Here is a 21,932-nt window from a genome sequence, read left to right as displayed (position 1 = left end):
GCTTCAAATAACTGTTTGCTGCTTTGTAAAGCATTTTAACTGACGCTCTCTTAATTTGATGAATTTGTCTAACAGAAACCTTCCTCATTATGCCTTTATCTGCACAAATCAATCTTTGCTCTGAATCAGCCACAAATCTCTTCACAGTACAACAATCACACTTCAGTTTTCATTAAATATCTAATGTTTTCATACCTTGTCCAAGACACTGCACTATCTGATGCTTTTCGGCAGCAGAGAGATCCTTTTTCTTTCCCATACTGCTTGAAACCTGAAGCCTGCTAAAGGTTTCAGATTTCTTAAGGAGGTTTCTACTTTCTTAAGTAGATTTCCTTCAATTGAGGTCACCTAGCAAACTAATAAGCATGGGTCTCTGAAATTAATTATAGTGATTCAAAGAGCCCTGAGACACAATACCATCGATGAATTTAATGGAACAACAAAAATTAAATCTTTATGACACTTAAATCCAATTTTCATAATATTTTGGAACACGGTGTAAACCCCTTAAAGCTGCAGTAAGTAACTTTTACAAAAATATGATTTTACCATATTTGTTAAAACTGTTACCTTGTCGTGACAGTTTCATATGAGATAAGTAATTTGTGAAAACATCAATCTCTTCCACCTCCTCTGTGAGCTCCTACTGTCATCTAAAGAAACACAGCTCCCCACCAAAAACAACTAATCAGAGCCAGGACGAGGGGCTTAATCTTGTCAATCAACCTCATGTATGCTGCTCTTGGTGAAGAAACAACTCACTGTTCCAGGAAAACATGAGTAGCTATACTAACTAGCCTTAGCATTTGTGGCAGGCTATATTGTGTAAAACCAGTTGTAGAGGCAGGGTTCTGAGCAAGAGAGTGATTGGCAGTGTTAAGACCCGCCTCCTGGCTCTGATTGGCTGTTTCTGACTGTGTGTTGTCTTTCTGCAGTTAGCACAGAGAGAAGCTCAGTTTTTTCACAGATTATCCATCTTATACTGTCACAACATAAAGATAATTAACAAATATGTAAAAAAAATTTTTTTATAAAAGTTAAACACTGCAGCTTTAATAAAGTGTGCTCTGACGCAACCTCACCTCTGTTTGTGCACTAGGTGTGATGTGTTCTGCTGGCAGGACGGCTGCTCTTCGCCCAACATGTCGTCAATCAGACAGGCCTTCGGCGGACGTTGCCGCTGTTGGTAGGTTATTATCGGGTCTGGAGGCCACTGCATGGAAGACAGCGGCGTGCCGGCCAGGCCTCGGAAAGGGGGGTTCCGTATGGGGGGCATCATGCAAGACCTTTGTCGCGTTTCCATGGCACCCTGGTTGGAGCCTCTCCTCCCACCCGTGGCCCAGGATGCTTGTGGTTGCGGCTGGTAGCGGTTCTGAGGCTGAGGGGAGGTGAGAGGTTGGAAGAGGCTGGCTACATTGTTGCAGCTCTGGTGGATGCTAAGGTTGCTCAGGCTCCCTAGGGACCCCGCTTGAGCCGCTTCCTGGGGCTCTGACTCCGGAATGATCGGATTGAGCTGGAAGTCCTCTCCGTCCATCGGGATGTATGGGGCCAGAGTCTCCAAATCCAAGTCACTCAAGTCCTCCTGCAAAAGAAGAAACAAACAAAATGGGTAAAAGGTTACGCTCAACTAAAACATTAATAGCAAAAAATCACGTTAATATAAATACAAAACAGAAGATATTTTAATTAAGGGAATCCTGTAACAATTTGACAATGAGAAATTTGTGTTTATTAAGTAGCAATGGATTATTTCAAATTGCATGAGTTTGAGTTAGTAGAGATTGCTAATTATTAGTGGATTAAGAATTTCATTTTACAAGATATAGAGCCAGATCATTTACTGACATTCAATCTCTGCAGCATTTCTAGTCACAGTCTGCCAGCATGACTTTGTCTGGTGTCTGACATCCTGTTCTGCTCGTATTTTGAAGTAAAACAGAAAATAGTTCCTGAACAAACTAATTCCTGGGGCTTAGGGTTTTTATCAGACAAAGTTGAGTAATAAAGATGAGATAAGTTGACAGAAGCTTCTACCAGTTTTAATTGTTCATCTGGCAGAATTTGGATGTGCATTAAGAAAAAAAAGGAGAAATAATTTAAGAATAATTTTGTTGTTACATTTATGTGTAGCACAGGTTTATTTAGATCTCATCTTTATGTGGAGTATATAATAGAAAGAAGGTAAACCCATACAGTAATGTCATCTTATTGAGATAGTGCAGTAATAGTATCAATGCATGGGGAAATACAGTAGTGGTAAGTATTGTCACATATTTACATGTCTTTACTCTACTGGTGGGACAGATAAGAAATAGCTAAAAAAAAAAGTCAGTAATGAAGTATTTTTGGATTTCAGTTATTCACAGGTGACTTTGGTCCCAAACCGTCATGAGTATCTGGGCTCCATTGTATTCATGTTTTACAATGTTTACCTTCTGTAAATTCCATCTACAACTCTGTCCTTTAAAGCGTCTTTAAAGCGTGAGAACAGCACAAGGCATTGTGGGATGCCCCCTCCAAGACCTGGACTCCATTTACACAGGCCGGGTCAAGAAGAGAGCTGGATCCATAGCCATGGATCCCAGCCACCCGGGCCACAGACTGTTTGTGCCGCTGCCATCAGGCAAGCGGTACAGGAATATACGGACTACAACAAATAGACTGAGAAACAGTTTCTTCCCCACAGCCGTCAGAGCCATTACTCCCTGCCGCCCCCCCCTCCCACACATATCATAACCTTGCAGTCATACATATATATCCCCCATGCCCACACAGCCATACTGTTCTGCACTTTGCACTGTCACATTATCTGTACTTTGCCATAATTGGACCTGCTGCTACTTCTTTGGTGTGGTTGAGTGCCTTTAGTTAATTTAGTTGTATATATTGTTATTATTATTATTGTGTGTTTGCTTATTTTTACTGTATATATTTGACCTTTTGCACGGGAGCTGCAATGGAAATTTCGTTGAATTCTGTTCAATGACAATAAATGCTATCTATCTATCTATCTATCTATCTATCTATCTATCTATCTATCTATCTATCTATCTATCTATCTATCTATCTATCTATCTATCTATCTATCTATCTATCTATCTATCTAAAACATTCTCAACTCAGTACAAATGTTTCCCATTTTAGTCATTTCAACCGTTTAAATATTCTTTAGATTTATTTTTAACAACAAAATGCTCAATGGGAGAGGAAAAAGCTAAACGTTAGCTGCTAATAATGCTAAAGTTAGCATCTGCTCTTCAGCCTGACACTTAGCCTAACTGACTACAGATAAACACCTCAAAAACTATTGAATCTTTTTTGAATCAGTGACCGGAGTCCTATAGCCATACATGGCTGCTCCATCAAATAGGTCACATCTTTTAAATATTTAGGTTTGTACATAGATGGCGATCTGAGTTGGCTCACACATGTGACAAATGTATGTGCAAAGGTTCACCAGCATCTCTATTTTCTTAGACGACTTTGATTGTGTGGCATTTCTAAAATGATAATGTTGATCTTTTATAGGGCAACTGTCGAGTCTATTCTTAGATATGGCATCATTGGATGGTTTGGAAATCTTACTGTTAAAATAAAAACTCAAATTCAAAGTCTGGTGAAGATGGCAAGTAAGATTATCAACACTCCGGATCCATCTTCTCCACTGCACTTGTTTGAGTAGGCTACTATCAGGCAAGCTCATCTTGTCCCAACAGTCCCATCTAATCTGATGGGTCACATGTGCTCGCATCAGAATATGTTCTTATGAACTCTGGGAGAAGGTTCAGGGTTCCCCTGTGCAAATATAACCGTCTGAAACATTCATTTGTACCACCCTCCATTAACCAGATAAATGGCAGACTAGCGGGGCCTGGACAGAGTAACAGGAGGTCCAGACGATGAAGAGTAGTATGTAGAGGATGTATTGTATGTGAATGGAAATGGTTATGGGGATGTACTGCCAATCTGACATTTGTGCTTTTAGGTATTTTTTTTGTTTTTATGTATATATTCATGGTTACTGTCCTTTTGGATGGGCTTTTATTGTTGTATTGCAGTTTTGCCCCTGCTTCCAAGATAAATTTCTCCTATGGGAGACAAATAAAATTATCTTATCTTATATATTTTTCGTTTTATTAATTGTAAGCTATATTTGATTATTGGTAGTTGAAATTCTCAACTACCAATGTACACTAACAGAGATTTATAAAATGCTTTAAAAAGTATTTTAAATACTTCTTAGCAATATGACCCTGAAATGGAATAATTCTGCCTTGATTTCTGTTGTTAAACCCTGAAGTGGATGTTTGGATCCCACTGGATATGATGAGATGCACCTCTGTGTGTGCAGTGCTGTCGTTTCTCTCAGCCTCCAGAGCAAACAGCTTCTCAGTGAGCTCCACCCTCAGGTCACTCTCCACTGAGCTGTAGTAATCACCTGGGCTGCTGGGCTGCAGACGGAAAACGGCAAAATGAGACGAGTGGAGAAGCCGGGAAAATGGACAGAGGTAAAAGACATGAGAGAAAAGAAGGAGCAGAAGATTTGTCACGACAAAGGCTCCATTGAAAGCTAACGGCCTGATCTATCCAAACTTCCACCCCCGATATTCTCACACACTTTGACTGACCTCGCTGAACACAGACCAAATAAACCAGGATATAAACTCAATCAACCAGTGGCAGCCTAATTAAGTCATTCAACAGAACAATGGGGCTTCTCAACCTTCCTCCTGATTCTTCTCCTCACCGTGGAGCAGCTGCTGAGGCTCGGGGTGGCGCTGCCCGGTGGAGGTTTCTGCTGCACGGTGAACGCCCTGGCTCTGTTAGGTGCGTCCCCAGGAGCTGGAGCCAGGGTCTGAGCTGTAGCCACAGGAGCCGGCTTTTGGCTCTCGATTGTCCAACACGCAGGTCCAGGAGGGGGCATGGGTGAAGAAGACACCGGGGTGAAAGGTGCTGGCTGCTGGGACTCCTCAAACTCAGTGCGATCTAAGGCAAAGAGTCAAAAACAAAAGTGAAACAAATAGAAGTGTCTCTTTTGAGAGTAAAAACATTCCAAAAGATTTCCAGAAAATTCCAAACTGGTCCAAACTGACCAAAATCGAGGGAGATGATGGTGTCTCCAGGAGTCGGAGCCAGCTGAGCCAAATCTTCCGGCTCTGTCTTGAACTTCTTGTAGAGAGAACCTCCTGATTCTGCGTTCATGCTGGCTCCTTCAGTGGTGAAGAAGCTGCTCATGTTTGGTGACTTGAACAGTGCCTCCGTCTGCTCCAAGGAGAAAATGACCGACTTCTCCTCCACGTCACTGCACCGTGTGAGAATAAACAGTAAGCTTTCAGGAGTCAGAGAACAACAACCTCTTCAGGGATTTTGCTCAGAAAGTCTTCACGACCTCAGGACGTAGTTGATGCACACGATGCACTGAGGCTGAGAGTTGCGGCTGTTGTAAATGACAGTTCCCTGAGTCTCCACCCAGATGTAGCCGCCATTCTTGGCCAGCATACGGTACTGACCGCTCACTGCCTGACCTTTGCTGCACACTGCCGAGGAAAAAGTGGAGATATATAGTTATGAGTGACTCATGTTCAACAGCACAACTGATTTATATTCAGCTACAGAACTGCAGCTCCAAATAAATTGTTTGAAAAATCTTGTCAAAGATTTTCGATTGAATTTAGATCAGGCAGGTTCTGGGCTACGCTTCAATCTAAACTGTTGCCTGTAGCTCTGCCTGGATGTTTAGGTCCTTCTCTTCCCAGAAGATGAAACTCTGTCCTAGAACAAACATTTTAGAAGACTAACAGGTTTTCCTACCATTTTGATGCATTTATCTTCCCCTAAACTCTAATAATCTTCTCTGTTCTGGTTGAAAAAAGTCCCCAGGCCATGTTTCATGGTGAGGATAGTGTGTTCAGGGTGACGTTTAGTGTTTTCTGTCACTTTGACCACAGATTGTATTTGGATTTTCTCTGACCAGAACGACATTTTGATTCAGATTACTGACTTCAGCAAACGCCTGTTAATCAGCCGTCAGCTGGAATCATCTGGCCTGATGGAAACACCTCAAGCCTGCGGGACTTTAACTGTGGTACCAATGTCTTAGAGGTTTCTATTTTTAAAAGATCGACTTCGCTGTGCTCTGTGTGATAAAAAAAAAATCAGACACATTCTACTTCGGTAAAACTGAACTTATGTTTCTGGGTTTAAGGAAGCTACTTCAAAAATTTAAACTGTCTCAGAATCATGACTTCGCCAAATCGTTCTATTCAAAAGTAGCTCACAAGCATCTGTTGCAAAGAGTCCCAGATCAACCAAACGTGTGTTAGCATGACAAAGCTAGATGTCTGACTTTAAGCTGAGAACGGGATCTGCTGGCTTCAGTCCAGGGTTCAGCGCTGGCGTGGGAAAGGAGCACGACTGGTCAAAACACGTACATTAGGCCACTGACACTGTGGGTGTGTGTGTCTGAGTCACTCCCTGAGGACGTTTAGGCCAGCGCTGCATGTTCAGCGGGGAACGCTGTTCCATGTGCTGATTAACAGGCTGCTCACGTTGGCTGGGAGAGCAGAATCATGCTGACAGAGAGCACTTTTTATCTGCTTAGCTTCCAGCCAGCTGATGTTTGGAGATCTCTTGGAGCTGAACACATCATAAGCACTAAAATCACCGATGAGATTACTCAAGCATAAATCTGTTGGTTGCCCTGGGAATTCATGCCTTTTTTCTTCACATTTTTATATTAACGTTTTGTAAATGTTTCTGGTTTCCAACAGGACAGAGAAAAGCTGGATTTAAAGGGCCAACATGGTTCCTACAAAACCATGTTGTAGGATCCGCCCCGGATTTAAGAATCCATCCATGCAGGATTTATCAGAGGTTTCCGATGAGATGACAAATTCTTGGCTATTTTAATATTAATAACATAAAAATGTCATAAAAGCTGCTAACAAATCTTTTTAAAACAAATATTTTGAGAAGAATTTGGGAATATTAATGTTGGTAAAATACTTCATACAAAAAAACTAACTAAAAGAAAATATGATGAGAACAGATGCAGAAAAATAATTATCATCAAAGACCTGAGACATAAAAGATTTGAGAAAGATTTGACTAAAAAATATAAACTGGAGGTTTCCAGTGAGTTTGGCTTGACCAATATTTCTTTTTGAGAAGTTTTTTCAGTTCTTTAATTTCTTTCCTTCATTAATCATTAATGAATTTCATTAATGTCTTTTTCTGTTTTCTATTCAGCGCAAAAAACTCCAAATAAATAAAATGAAGAACAGCAAAAATATTGTTTGTCCATTTAGCAATTTCTTCATCCTAGCACAGTGTTTCTCAAACCTTTTCAGGCCGAGGACCACTTAACCCATTTAACAAACAATCATGGACCACCTACCCTGAAATTACCCTCGCGATAACAAATCTGAATATATAATGCAACCTGAAATTAAAATATTAGTCTCTTAACTCATATTGTTGTTTTCTTTGTTCAACGTAATTAGAAGAGTGGTGCTGTTTGGTAAATGTGACTGGCCACAACAAAGCCAAGAACACGTCTACTTGGGCATTTTGAGTTATTTAGAGATTCTGAAAGTGTCTAAGCTTTCTAATGACGTCAAACACATGGAAATAAAAAAAGCAGTTTTTCTTTACTACCAAGCATTAATAACATTTAAGACTATTTGTGATTAAGAAGAACAATTAAAGAAAAATGGACTTGATTTACTTTAACAGAGACAAAAAATCCTTTTCTGCACCATCAAATATAAAAATAAATAATTAACCCATTTCTATCAATTGTAGTCATTTAGTTAGTTTTATTGCTTTTTAAAACTAAATTTGGACAGAATTTCCACAATAAAATGGCATGATGTAAAAGGAAACATTTAGCTGATACGGGTTTTCTCATAATATTAGTTTATTTTTCATAATTGGATTCCAAAAACATATTTCCCCTCTCTTTTGGTTAAAACTTTCTTTGCTATAAAATTTAAAGCTTAATATGAAGCTTAACTTCATCAGAAAACAGTTGCTAGATTTTGTTCTTGTAGAGAAACTTTGTGTGAGTTCTACCATAAAATATGACCAGAAGTCGATCTGTTTACCGGTTCAAATGTTGCTGTTTTGTTATCTACCTAAAGCAATGGCAGAAGTCTACTTATGGAAAAGTTTTATCTTCAAATGTCTTTGTGTTTCCCTTCAGATCACAGTGCTCCTGTCAGCACAGAGAAAAGCCATGACACCTTAGATCCTTGCTGGCACACAGACGCACACAAACAGTGTCATTACATTGTTGCAGAGGCCACCTTATACACCCCCCTGCCACCCGCCCTCCACTGGTTTTGGGTTTGTGGCATCAGAGGTGTGCAAACCTCATCAGGCCATCAGTGGTTTCACTTAATTTGATTAAAGACATCTTAATACCCTGCTCTGCACGCACGCACGCACGCACGCACGCACAGAGAGAGAGAGAGAGAGAGAGAGAGAGAGAGAGAGAGAGAGAGAGAGAGAGAGAGAGCAAGAGAGAGCAAGAGAGAGCGAGAATCACATGTTTAATGACCAGAAACAGACATGGAAGTGATCAGGTATACATCCTGCCAGCTTCTCACAACAAACTCTCAGTTATTTGCTCAATCAGCAGATTGCGCAAATGACAAGATGACATTTCACTTTCTAAAAATGATTCATTTGATCACAAATATACTCACAGTATATTCTCTGTAATGCAGATCGTAATTACATTGCATTGTAATGCAATGTATCGTGCATTCAATAATAGATACAATTTAGGATATAACTCTGAGCTTTTATATCTCTATAGTTTTTCTTATATAAGTTTGATGAGACATTTTTAAGGGAAATAATTTGCTCTCAGGTGCTTTTCTGATTCATTCTTGATTATTTTTGGATAAAGAAATCATGACATTTTTGGATTGAAGCGCCTGCCGTTATATGTTTGCTCAAACTGATAAATCTTTGAAAAAATGCGGTAATAGATGTTTTAAAGCATCTATTAAAGCACCTTAATAGATGTTTGAAAACAAGGGGATGACAAATGACATTTGTCATTTTTTATAACGTGGCGAACACCGCCACATGATAACATCATCAGTATCCTCTAGCTTGTATCCTCTAGCTTGCTTAGGGTATAACAGCAGTGGTAACTAGGTTATTATAATACCTTAGTTACCACAGCTATATTAGCAGCTAGTTACTGCTACGCAATAAAGATGAGAAAAAAAAAAACACACAAACAGAATATCCAAGATTAAACAGTCATGCCACAACAAAATTTAAGATCTGAGATTCAATGTATTTAAGGTTAACTTAAATCTTCTAAAGGAATTTAAGTCAGTTTAAGGCCTCAATGTTAGAATCACGAATTTAAGACTTTTTAAGGATGTGTGAACAGCCAGGAATCTCCAGCTTTCAAATGGATCTGGTGAAGTCTCAGTCCGGCTGTGGAACTTTCTAACACAATTTTTAGAGATTTCTGAAGATTGTAAAATTTAAATTTTTAGCCCCAAAAAAGAAAAAACAAACTCTTTCTAATGAAATGAGAATTAGTTTGAACATGCATGACTTACAGTTATGGTGGCTCTTGGTGACGCTGTCTGAGTCGAGGGCGTGATAGAACTCATAGACCGATCGACCCAGCAGATCCTCAGGGGTGTAACCCATCAACTCTGTCACCCTGCAACACACACACACACACACCCACCCCATCATTCTCACACGTAATAATACTGCACCACATCATGCTCCTCTGAGCTTCAAAAGGCATCATGCAAGATTTCAAAATCAAACAGAATGGTGGAATATTATTCCTAAAAAAACAAGAAACATTCACATTCTCTGCCTGAGAATGGTTAATATCTCCGTCACTCTCATCACAAGTTCATCTCCTTAATCAGGACTCCACCAGCAGCTCTGGTTGCCTTAAGGGAAGAAATCCCCTTTTTCTTTTACTTCTGTCTAGCTCTTTTCAGCATATCAGTATCCAAGGCTTGGAAGAGAAATATAGGATTAAAATATAATGTTTAAGGTGCAAACTGACACAGAAAAAGCTTTATCAAATTACAACAAAATTTTATGTATTTTATTGGGATTTCATATGACTGGCCAACTCAAAGAAGCGTATGATTGCAAAGAGGAAGGAATATTTTAAATTGATGAATTTCACATGAAGTTCAAAGTCTAAGCTTTAATCCAATTGAGAATCTGCAAAATTGCTATTCATACACTCTCCTAATCCAATTTAACTACGTAAGTCTGAATAACTTTACATTAAAGTTACGTATAGGATAGAAAAATACATCAGTTTCTAGATATGTAAAGCTGGTTGAGACGTTTCTGAAACAAATGTGCATCTTTTGCAATAATTGCAGCAAAAGATGTGTCTATAAAGAACAGTAGAACCTGGAAAACTGAAAACAATAATTTCTAGATTTTATTAGTCTTTTTTACAGTGTATATCTGTTCCCCTCCACTTTACAATCAGGCTTGACTTGTGCCAATTCATAAATCTCAATTCAATACATTAAAGTTTTAAGTTGTGACAAATACTTTTGCATAAAAAATGACCAAGAATAAACAAGCACTGGACAAATGTTACTAAAGTAGCCATAAAAGAAAAACAAATGGGGATAAAATTTCATACGATGTTAACTATTCTGCAAAAGACACGTGTTAGTCGTTGTCATAATGACATGTGAGCATCTTAGTTTAGAGTTTCTGATTATTTTTCATTATTCATATCCATCTGCTAGTTTGACATGGCATTACAAAGCCAGTCCACTGCATAAAGTTGATGCACAGGTTTTAAAATCTGTGGCAAGACGTTTAAATGCCTATTCATACTAAACTTGAGCTGACTTACAAAGAGGAACAAGCAAAACCATGGATTTCCAGATGTGCACAGCTGGTAGAGACACTCCAAATGTAGCTGAAACTGGATTTTATATTAGGAGCTTAAACATACCCAGCCTCACAAAGTTTTTCCTCCCCTTTCGCTTTTTCACATTTTGTCACGTTACAACCAACAGACTTCATTCATTAAAATGTGAAAACTGGATGTATTCCACCTCAACAATACGTTGAACTTTTTACGCTTTTCACTGTTCTTACAGCTGTTTCCTTTTTTATTATTGGACTTATCTGTTAGCTGTTTGGGTAAATTTGAAGCCTGTTATAAATCAAAAGCATCATGTCAAAGTTCACTGGTGGAAGAGACTCTTCCCAAAATAAGAGCTGGACCCAAACTTTCAGCAGGAAATGACCCGAGAGCCAAGGATACAGGAAACTAAACCACAAAAAGAGGAAAACTAAAATATAAAGAGCTTAAGGAAACAAGAGAAAAATAAAATAATTGTAGAAATCCTTTAGCTTTACTTTTTCCATGTAAATCTAAAGCATGCTTTTGTGGTGAAACTCTCAAAAGTAGGATATAACCATTCTCGATTTTGTTCACAAGTTTAACGTCTTAAAATGGAAACATTAAAGATTTAACACATTTTTACTCTAGAATCATGGTGGCTGCAGCTCTGCTACATTCGTTCTGATTTGTTCTTTTACTTTATCAATCTCTTGGCTGTGGTATTGCAGTTTTGGACAATTATTCCCTTTTGTCTGGAATGCTGTGCAGCTCTTTACTTTGTCACTTTCAGACAGTTGCCATGACAACAAGGTATTGTTTATACCTTCTACAGGGGTCTCAAACTCCAGTCTTCAAAGGGCCTCTGTCCTGCAACTTTTAGATGTGCCTCTGCTGCACCACACCTGAATAGAATAATTAGGTCATTAGTAAGGCTCTGGAGAACTGATCTACACAAGGAGGAGGTGGGTGTAAGGTAAATGTAAGCCATTTCATTCCAGTGTTTTGTACCTGTGGCACATCTAAAAACTGCAGGACAGCGGCCCTTGAGGACTGGAGTTTGAGACCCCTGTATCTAGAAGCTAGACAGTATCTCAAAAGCTGTGCCCAAAGTCGGTCCTCGAGGGCCGGCATCCTGCATGTTTTAGTTTTCTCCCTGGTTTAACGCACCTGGATCCAATGATGGCTCGTTAGAAGGCCTAAGAAGAACACTGACATGCTGAAAAGGTTGTTACTACCACCAGGGAGAGAACTAAAATGTGCAGGATCCCAGCCCTTGAGGACTGACTTTGGGCACCCCTCTAATGATATCTGAACTATAAAGTGTAATGATTTCTTGTATTCTGTTGCATAAAGAATCCTGGAATGGCTTTGTGTCACGCTTTAAAACAGGAATGCTACTAAATCAGAAAACTGAGTTCTCTTAGTGTCTGCAGCCAATTCGAGCTGCAAAACAGTGAGAGAGAGCAGGACTTCAGCAGGTAACAGGAAGGCAGTACATGGAGTAGAGCAAAGTCAATCTATTTCAGCTCTTTCAGCCTCTTTCTGTGATTGGCTGCCTTTTGGAAACTTAAGGCATGTAAAGGTGTGAGTATTTTCAGGAGAACACACAGAGATTGCTATTTAATAATGCTGGTCTTGCCAGTTTAAAATCTCAAATGCACATATGTGCTAAAATTAGATAGTATCAAAATTAGTGTATTTCACAAATCTTCAATGGAAACACCTTTTTCATATCACATGAGTCACGTGACCAACTACTAGTGAAAAGCTGAAGAAGACAACAGGAAGTGGTTGGAGGACAACGGCGCTGTGTGGTTTCTAATGAATGATCGCATGAACAAACTTTTAACTGTGTTTCTTATTTAATAGTATGCCGCAATTGTGAAATTGTGTTTTTTCGACATTAGTAGAATATTGACAAAGTTTTGCGCACATTTGTAACGCAAACAAAACAGTTGGTGAAATATACTATCATTTAGGCCAGTAAAGACAGCAGTCCTCAAGGGCTGCTCTCCTGCAACTTTTAGATGTGCCTCTGCTGCACCACACCTGAATGACCTAATGACCTGGTCATTAGTGTAACTAATGACCTAATGGCTAATTAGGTCATTAGCCATCAGTAAGGCTCTGGGGAACTGATCTACACAAGGAGGAAGTAATTAAGCCATTTCATTCCAGTGTTTTGTACCTGTGGCACATCTAAAAACTGCAGGACAGCGGCCCTTGAGGACTGGAGTTTGAGACCCCTGATTTAGGCTCTATTTATATAGAACACAGAAACTGATATTTAATGCAAGGAAGACTGTAATTGTCAAAAGCTGAAAGATGCTTAAAATGAAATACTGTAGATATAACATGGAGATGTTCATTTATGACTGTATGAGAACATTCTGTCGTTTAATTAATTTAAATTTATTTCTTGAAGTTTCATCTGCAGTTTCTGGCTGATTCCTATTCAACCAGGAATAAAACATGAAATTTTTCTTGGTTTTCCTGAAAAAAGTCAAAACTTTTTAAAATCCTAAAAATCATCTACAGACATTTTTTTTCTTTGAAAGTTCAGAGAGATTATTCAGAATTAATATCTTATTGGAGCTCATTTTATAATTTTAAAGCTTGAAGTGACATTCAGTGTTTGAAGCCAAATCCTTGTAGATTTCACTTTCGAGAAAATGTAGAGGTTTGTTTGTTTTAAGCTGACAGATTATCCAATATGGGGATTTATGGAGGAAACCTCACCTACTTTCAGATGCAAACCCTGATGGGAATTAGTTAATATTAATCACTACATTCTCAAAAAAAAAGAAAACCTCCAACTCTTGCTTAAGACCATGCAAGCTGTGCAAACGGAGGATTTTGGACTAGCTGCCACTTGTTGAAGCCATGTTCTTTCCCTTTCTTTTCCTCCTCTTCTCTTCACCTCTCCTTTTTTGTTTTCCATCCAGCAGGCGCTCGCACTGCCAGAGCAGGGCTAAAGAAACACTCCGTCCTGTTCTCTAATGAGACCCCGTCCTTGCAGGGCCTGCAGACCCACCCACCTACTCATTTGCGTAATTAGAGAAAGAATTCGAGCAGCTATTAAACTCGACTTAAAAAGGTCAAAATATAAAAACAAACACATGAAATCAGCTCATTGTTTTTGTAAAAGTTCACACTTTCCTTCAGTTGGGAACCTTTGTGCTACATGAGCACTTGATACGGTTATATGCGTGAGTGTGTAATGTTTATGTGTAACTCCAATTTCTGCAAAAGAAATCATAAATAAATCAGTCATTGTGCTTTAATTTTGTTGCTGTTTGTCTCATGATCAAATATTTCAGCAGCAAGAAACAAACAAAAAATCCTTTAATCATGTTTGGAGTTTCCAGTATTGACGACAGTTGGGTAACAATGTGTCCCTCCACTCTGACAGCGTACTATTGGGGTATTAATGTTTCATCCTGGGCTTATCAAACAAGCCCAGGATGTGCACAGAGTCGTTCTTGACAAGTTAAACTGATCAGTCAACACACCATCATTACTCAAAGTGGACCTTCTGTGTGTGGGTGCTGCTTTAATAACTGTGTTTTAATTGGCAGAAGTCCAGAGTGAAAAATCGGCATCTCTGCAATTCCTCTGAACTCTGACAAAGGTTCTGTAAGAAATCCAATGCTCATTTGGTTTTTGCAACAGTGTGTTTGAAAATTTGTGGAGGAATCTTATACAATTTAGAGTTTATTTTTGAAATAATTTTGAAGTTAGAGAAAATATAATATAATGTCCAAGAAACATTGCAGTGGTGACTGCATGCATGTTTCCCCATTTCAAGTTGCTGCTGAGCTCATACAGCTTAAGCAGGCGCAACTGGTTCCACTCTGCATCTTGATGAGAAGCGTATACAGCTGATGGAGAACTGATCTCAGTTCCTCTTGGTCATTTGGTCCAGCATGTGTGCTGCAGCTTTGTGGAGGCTTGTATAGATGAAGATGCCAGGTTCATGGTTTCTCAGGTTAGTTTGCTGGAGGATTGTTTCTTATTAGAAACCCTGGATTTTGTTATTTACACTCATTTTTTCTTCAAGTTTTTCCCTGCCACCTTCAAGATTCTTCCTGCCTTATTTTTAAATAAAATTTTAACTATACTCTCCTGGTTTTGCCTCATTATTCCCTGGCCATTTGTTACTCTCCCCCCCCCAAATCCCTAAACTGTCTCGGGGATGTAACAAACGCTGAAATATTTACTGGGATATTTAGATTCAACATAATAAACATTACTGTTTATTTTATTTTTATATTTTCAGAAAAAAATGAAAAGAAAATTACAAAAAAATATTCCTTTTTACAAACAGCTAATATTATCTCAAACCAGGAATATCTTGGTGTGAGATTATTAGGTCTAGTGCTGGTATCCTCTTGTAGTATGGTTTTAAAATGGTAAGTTTACTAAAATCACAAAATCTTTTAGTGAAAAGTCAAACCAGGAAGTACGTGAAACATGAATAACAGCAATAGTGACTCCACAACGGCAACTGGAAAATTTTAAGTTCCAGTTGCCATTAGTCAAGATGCTGAAAATTTACTTAAAGTGTCAGTTTAAGCCTTTTGGGTATCTTCTAGATTGCATGTCCATGTGTTAACATTCAGTAAATAATATTTTACACAAGTGTCTCCACCTGCCACCATCCATGTTTCTCCCTGGCTTTGATGCATCTCCACCGATTCATTCAAAATGCTGCCTGAGGAATCGTTTACTCACAGCGCTGCCTGCTTTGTGCTGCTTGAGGTCCGGGAAACAGCGGCATAATTCATCCAGGCAGTTTGATGGTCAACTGCTCTTCAAAATCAAACAAGCAGCTGCCGCTTGGATGTGCCAAATTGGCCACCAGGCTGGTATTATGCAAGTGATGATGGCATTATGATGAGGTCATGTTGATAAACATGCGACCAGGACTTCCGGTTGAAGGGTGGTGCAGTGAGTTGGGTCTTGGTGTGCTCCTTTAGGTTGGTTCTTTTTAAAATTTTTGCTAGGCACTTTATCTCAGCTTCGACCTCAAACGATATAAATAATCTTTACATTGTACACAATTTTATTTTTTTTTTGTTTGGTCACTAAAATGCCACCATGCCTGTTAAAAAAGGAAATTTGATCCAGTCTCACCTGCGGCCTGCTCCTGGTGGTGAATCCTCAACTAGTGGTGAGTCCTCTCCACCTCACACCATCATAGCCAAGCTACATTACTACACTGACTGTGTTAAAATCTTGTCGAAGGCAAGAAAGCTTCAGCGGGTCAAGGTGAACGGTATGACTATCTTTGTTTTCCCCGATTATATTGCCAGGATGACCCGAGCGCGGGCGGCCTTCACAGACTGCCGTCGTCAGCTCCATGGCATTGAGGGGGTCTGGTTCGGCCTGCTCCATCCGGCCCGGTTGCGGATCACCCATAATGGGGTTACACAGAACTTTACCTCTCTTGAGGAGGCTAATATCTACATCAGGTTGATTACCAAGTGAGAACTATAACTAGAACCCTTAGTTTCATGATCTGGGGATTTTATTTTTCTCTCTCTCTGGTTAAGTAATATTTTGAGTTAAGGAAAAAAAAATACCTTTTAACATCCGCGTTTCTTTAGTGTTACTATTCTTTCCCCCTGGCTGAGCTAGGTTGTTATATTAAATGGGGGCTTGTCCAGGATCTAATTAATACATTCCCGTGTTTACAGTTTAGGAAAAATTGTTTGGTTTTGTGTCATGAGGGTGCCTCTGTGAAGTTTGCACAGTTGGTTCACTTTAATATTTAAAACCACTTTAACATTTAAAACCACTTTAAAACTGGTCAGTTTAATATTGACCAGTTTTTGGAACAGCCTTCTCTTGATCAACTTGCTTGTTGTCATAAAGCTGACTTAGATGAAAATGCTAGTTACTTTTCCATTTATTATTCTAAGCAACTCATTAAGAAGGAGTTAAAAGATCTAATTGTGAGCGAACTGGTTGAGTTGAACTTGTTGACTTTGCCATCTGAGATTCCTGTCTCATCTGTTCTGCCAACTGTTGCTGTGCCTGCTGCAGAGACAGAATCTGTTGGCCCCTCTAATACTGCAAAGAAACCTCTGGAGCTAACAACATGGATAGACACTGAGGTTGTTGGTGGGAGTAAGACTCCTGTCACACTTCCTCGGTTTGACCCCCTCTCGGCTTCCTCTGGATCTGTTGGGTCCAAAGTTGAGGCTTTCTTGAAGGTTCGTTTTGCCAGACTGTAATTTGAGGCCGAGGAGAAAGCACTGCTCAGGCAATATCAGCTTCAAGTCAAACGGTTGGAAATTGAAGCTGAAAAGGTTATAAAGCTTTGACACCTAGAGCTTGAATATCAAGTGAGGTCCAAAGTTCAAACAACCACTGAGAGTCCTGCCATTACCTCTGGTGGGCCCTTTGACGTTACTAAATATGTGGCTTTAGTACCTGAGTTACAGAAATTGACTCGTACTTTTCTGCTTTTGAGCGGATAGCGCAGGTTTTACAGTGGCCACCTGATGTTTGGTCACTACTTCTACAGTGGAAAATCAATGGTAAAGCTCAAGAGGTTGTAGTCGCCCTCCCTCTTAAGTATGAGGTAGTTAAAGTTGCCATTTTGAAAGCTGATGAGCTTGTTCTTGAGGCTTACTGGCAAATTTTTTGTTTTTTTAAGTAAAGCCCTACTCAGACCTATGTAGAATTTGCCAGGGAGAAGGAAAGTCTCTTTGACCGATGGTGTGCTTCAAATAAGGTGAATTTTAACTCTCTGAGATAAGTAGTTCTATTAGAGATGTTCAAAAATCGTCTACTTGAGTATGTTGTTGTATATCTGAAAGAGCAAAAGGTAAAGTCTCTGTCTTCTGCTGCTGTTAGTAGATGAATATGTTCTTATACATAAGTCTACCTTTCAGTCTTGTGCTCATTGAAAGTGTGCCTGCTAAAACAGTTATGGAACAATCCAGGTTAACTCCACAAAAAGATGACAAAGAATGTTTCTATTGTCACAAAACGGATCATCTTATTGCTAACTGTTTGGCTTTGAAATGAATTAAGAACAAAGCTGAACTTGACTGCACCCCTGATCTTTGTTTTGAACCCTTCCTGTTGGATGGGTTAGTTTCATTTTCTGGAATACCTAATGATCAGCGTCCAGTTCGTATTGTGTGTGATACTGGATCCTCACAATCTGCTATCCTGGCAGACTCCTTACCTTTCTCTGAGCTGTCTGCTTGTGGCTACAGTGTTGTACTGCAAGGAGTTATGTCCCCTGACCTGTACATCTGGTACATTTGCAATCAAACAGATTTCTGGCACTTTTCCTGTTTCCGTTTGTTAGCAATTAAGGGCATTTCCTTTCTGCTAGGTAATTATATTGCTGTTGGTAAGGTAACTTCAGCACTGGAAACATTAGAAAACTCCTGCTCTCTTCCTCAGGAGGAAGAGCCTGCAACACCTAATGCCACTACTTCTTGTGTGCTCACTCAAGCTCAAAAGTTAAACAGAACCTCAGCAACTGATGTTGACTTCTGACAGTTTACTTATGTCAATCTTTTCAGAGGAGGAAAACCCATGAAGTTTAAAAATCTGGGCACGTTTAAAAAGCAATGGAAGTCAGTACTGCCACAGCTGTCACACCTCTCAGATAACTTGTAAGCCTGACGAAGGCTTACCTCCTCCTGGTCTTCACCATCCCGTTTATTACCAAAGTCCACAGCGGCCAAACCCAGAGATGTTGATGGCATGTCACTGGGAAGTCAAAATAAGAGCCATTTCTGAATTTCCAATCCTGAGCACAAGAAAAGCCCTTAGCCATCTCCTTGGTATGACTAGTTGTTACAGGAACTTATGTAGAACCTTCTTAACTATAGTCCTCCTTCTCAGTACCTTGCTGAGACTAAAAGTAAACCTTGTTTGAACTCCATAGTGTCAGCATGCATTCGAAAATGTAAAATCTCTTTTGTTTCATGCACCTGCCCTCTCTTCTATGTCTAAGGCTTTCAAATTTGAGGTTTATGATAGTGCTGCGGGAGCTGGAGCTGTATTGTTACAGCAAGGTGATGACGGAGCTGATCATCCCGTCTGTTACTTTTCTTGTAAATTTTTTAAAAGTCAGCTGAATTACTCCATCATTACGAAATAAACTCTGGCTTTGTTTCTTGCACTTCAGCACATTGAGGTCTACCTGGGATCTAGTTCTGTGCCAGTTAAAGTTTACACTGACCATAACCCCCTTATTTTCCTTTCTCGAATGTACAATCACAAGCAGGCGCAGACTCAGGCGCTGTACAAGATTGCCATCTTAACATTAAACATGAGCAGGGTGCAGTCAACTTCTTAGATGCTTTGTCTATACCATGACTCATAGTTAGCTTGTTGAAAGTGTTAATCCCTAACCTTTTGGTTTAGGTTTTAAGGGGGGAGGTGTTACGGCCAGTGGTCTTGTATGTTTTCTTTTTCTCTTCCTTTTCTGTATAGCTGCAGTTTTCCCAGTGGAATTGACTCCACTGGGAACTGGATGCAGCTCTCATTCTCCTGTGCCACTCCCTGAGACCTACAGCAAAGCTGATTGGCTCATCAATTGTCAACTCCAAAAAAATCCCTGATGAGGCCTCCCTTTATAAATCCAACACTTCCTGGGTTGAGACAGCTTGCCACTTTGATGGGTGTCTGACTGCTTTAAATAGTAGTGATGGGCAAATGAAGCCTCATGAAGCAAAGAAGCTTTCCAACCCTTTACTTTGCAAAAAGGTTCATTACTCGATGCTTCCTTCATCACTCACTAGTGACATCTGCTGGTGAAACTGTAACAGCCTTGTCACTCAGTTGGATCATACCTCCAAAAATTAGTAAATACAATACTGTCACAAAGTTTTCATCAAACTCATGTTTAGTAACAGGAGAATCAATTAAATCATATATAATTGCCATACGTTTTAATTATTAAAATGATTTGTAGCCAATCTAGTCCTGGTATATGTTGAACGTTAGTGGTTGTGATGGGGTTTCTTTTATGTCATAGACTGATTTGACAATAAAGACATTTGATGTTTTAGTATCTTGGGAGTGCAGTGCTTGTTGGGGCATTTGATTTTTCTTGGATTTCTAATTGGCTCTGATCCCTTATATTTTGCTACATGCAGAATTTTAGTCTTGCAACAGCATTAAATCTGTTTCTGCTGTGCAAGACTGATCTTTGCTGATCAAACTACAAATATAAATGGAAATTTCCAGAAGGTGAGAAAGGGGTTAATTATTTTTATTTAAGAAGAATTTTATTGTGAGCGATCATCTCAAAGTATTCCCAGAGGTCAGAGATTTTCCTCCATTTCAGACAATCAATCGAGTTTATTTGTGTAGCACATTTCAGCAACAATGCAGTTCAGAGACTTGGATAATAAAATCACAAAACTATAGTCATAAAAAAAATACCATAATTGACAATTGAGAAAACCAGTAACAAACATTACATTTTGATGAATGCCATCATCAATACACATCAAATATGTTGGTCAATATTCCTTTTATTTTGGCCACTGAAGACAAATATTCTAATCTGATGCACAACCAAATGACCTACAACAACCCATGAAGCAGCACGGCTCATCGTGCTTTTATTTTGAAAACTGACACGCAAAATGAAGCAGTCACTTGTCCCAGGTGATGCGAGGTGTTGTTTGTTGTCAGTCACATGGTTTTCAGCAAGACGATACAAGCATCGAAGCGGGGCTTCATCTGACACGCCCCCTTTTTACTTGGTGCACGCCTCGAAGCCTGGATTCAGATGTCCCATCTCTATTAAATAGCACTGTCTTTCTGTGAGCTTTTTGTAAACTTTTTTGATAGCTTTGTCTCTCTGGGGGTTTTATATGTAAATTTCCAGTAGCCTACTAGAGATTTGTAGTTTGTTTTTGTTTAACGTTAGGTTTTTGGTCCAGTTTTGTGTTAAGATCTTTAGTTTACAACTCTGATTGCTTTGTGGATTTTGTTTTATTTGTTAGTTTTGGTTATAAGCCCCTACCTTTATATTATTGTTGGTTTTTCGCCTTTTATTTTGTTAACCCATACAATAAATCTTAAACTGTTAAACCCTTAACATCTGGGTTTTTTAATGTTACTTCTCCTTCCTCTTGGCTGAGCTGTGTTGTAACAGGTGTAAACTTGAAATTCAATCTATTATTGCATCTTTTTCACCTGCTTCAATTATCTATTCATCACTACCAATTAAATTATCCTCCATTACTGCAAATCCTTAAGTGTAGTGCTCTCTACACTTAAGATCTGGTCAGAATTTAGATCCCATTTTAAATTTGTGTCTCCCTCTAATAAAATGCCGTTGTTAAAAAATAATCTATTTTCTCCTGCGGCTACTAATGCTGCTTATAGAATTTGGCATGAGAAAGGCATTAGAAGAATGAAAGACCTTTACAAAGATGGCTTATTAGTTTTTCAGAATTGTCCTCAAAATATAACCTGCCTACTTCTCATCTGTTTCTCTATTTCCAAATTAGACATTGTGTCCATTGCTGTTTCCTACTCTCCCTGCTGACTCACCATGGGTCGACCTTCTAGTTTTTGAAGGTCCAATCTGAAATCACCTCTTTCTAATAGAAAACTTGAGGCTATTGAGTCCGACTCATCTGGTAAAACCAGGAACTGCTTTGGAACGTGAATTGGGTGTCGAACTGTCTGATTCATGGTGGGATAAAGTTATTCTCAGTATACGTTAAAGTACACCATGTGCTAGATTACAGCTTGTACAGTAAGTACAGTCCATGGCGTGTACAGTCCACTTCTCAAAATCTCATCTATCTAAAATTTCCCCTTCAGATGACAGATGCCGGACCTCACCTTGCAACTTAAGTCATATGTTTTTATTCTGCCCAAGTTCACATAAATTTTGAAGTAATTTATTTTCTATACTCTCAGAGGTTTTTTAGAATCCAGATCCAAAGTGATCCATTAATGGCCATTTTTGGAGTTCCAGTTACCACACTTAACCTGCACCCCCAGCAGAGATCTTGGCTCTCTGTCCTCTTCTCGCCAGACACTGTATTTTACGCTCCTG

General features: G+C 39.2%; 1 protein-coding gene across 2 annotated transcripts in view; it reads right to left on the bottom strand.

The window, feature by feature from the left end:
* Positions 1 to 21,932, bottom strand: part of LOC116716736 (endothelial PAS domain-containing protein 1-like) — a 47,833-nt gene that overhangs the window by 8,389 nt on the left and 17,512 nt on the right. For both annotated transcript variants that reach the window (XM_032557558.1, XM_032557557.1), the window contains exons 6-11: positions 9,588 to 9,694; positions 5,390 to 5,537; positions 5,094 to 5,302; positions 4,748 to 4,986; positions 4,338 to 4,451; positions 1,083 to 1,582 (exon numbers count right to left, since the gene is read on the bottom strand). In XM_032557558.1, the coding sequence (XP_032413449.1) occupies positions 1,083 to 1,582; positions 4,338 to 4,451; positions 4,748 to 4,986; positions 5,094 to 5,302; positions 5,390 to 5,537; positions 9,588 to 9,694 (1,317 nt within the window). The remainder of the gene's footprint in view (positions 1 to 1,082; positions 1,583 to 4,337; positions 4,452 to 4,747; positions 4,987 to 5,093; positions 5,303 to 5,389; positions 5,538 to 9,587; positions 9,695 to 21,932) is intronic.

The sequence above is a fragment of the Xiphophorus hellerii genome, unplaced genomic scaffold (genome assembly GCF_003331165.1).
Source record: "Xiphophorus hellerii strain 12219 unplaced genomic scaffold, Xiphophorus_hellerii-4.1 PGA_scaffold_85__1_contigs__length_250000, whole genome shotgun sequence".
NCBI classification, from domain to species: Eukaryota; Metazoa; Chordata; class Actinopteri; order Cyprinodontiformes; family Poeciliidae; genus Xiphophorus; species Xiphophorus hellerii.
Note: the sequence above shows the minus strand (reverse complement) of the source record. Positions and strands in the feature narration are given on the sequence as shown.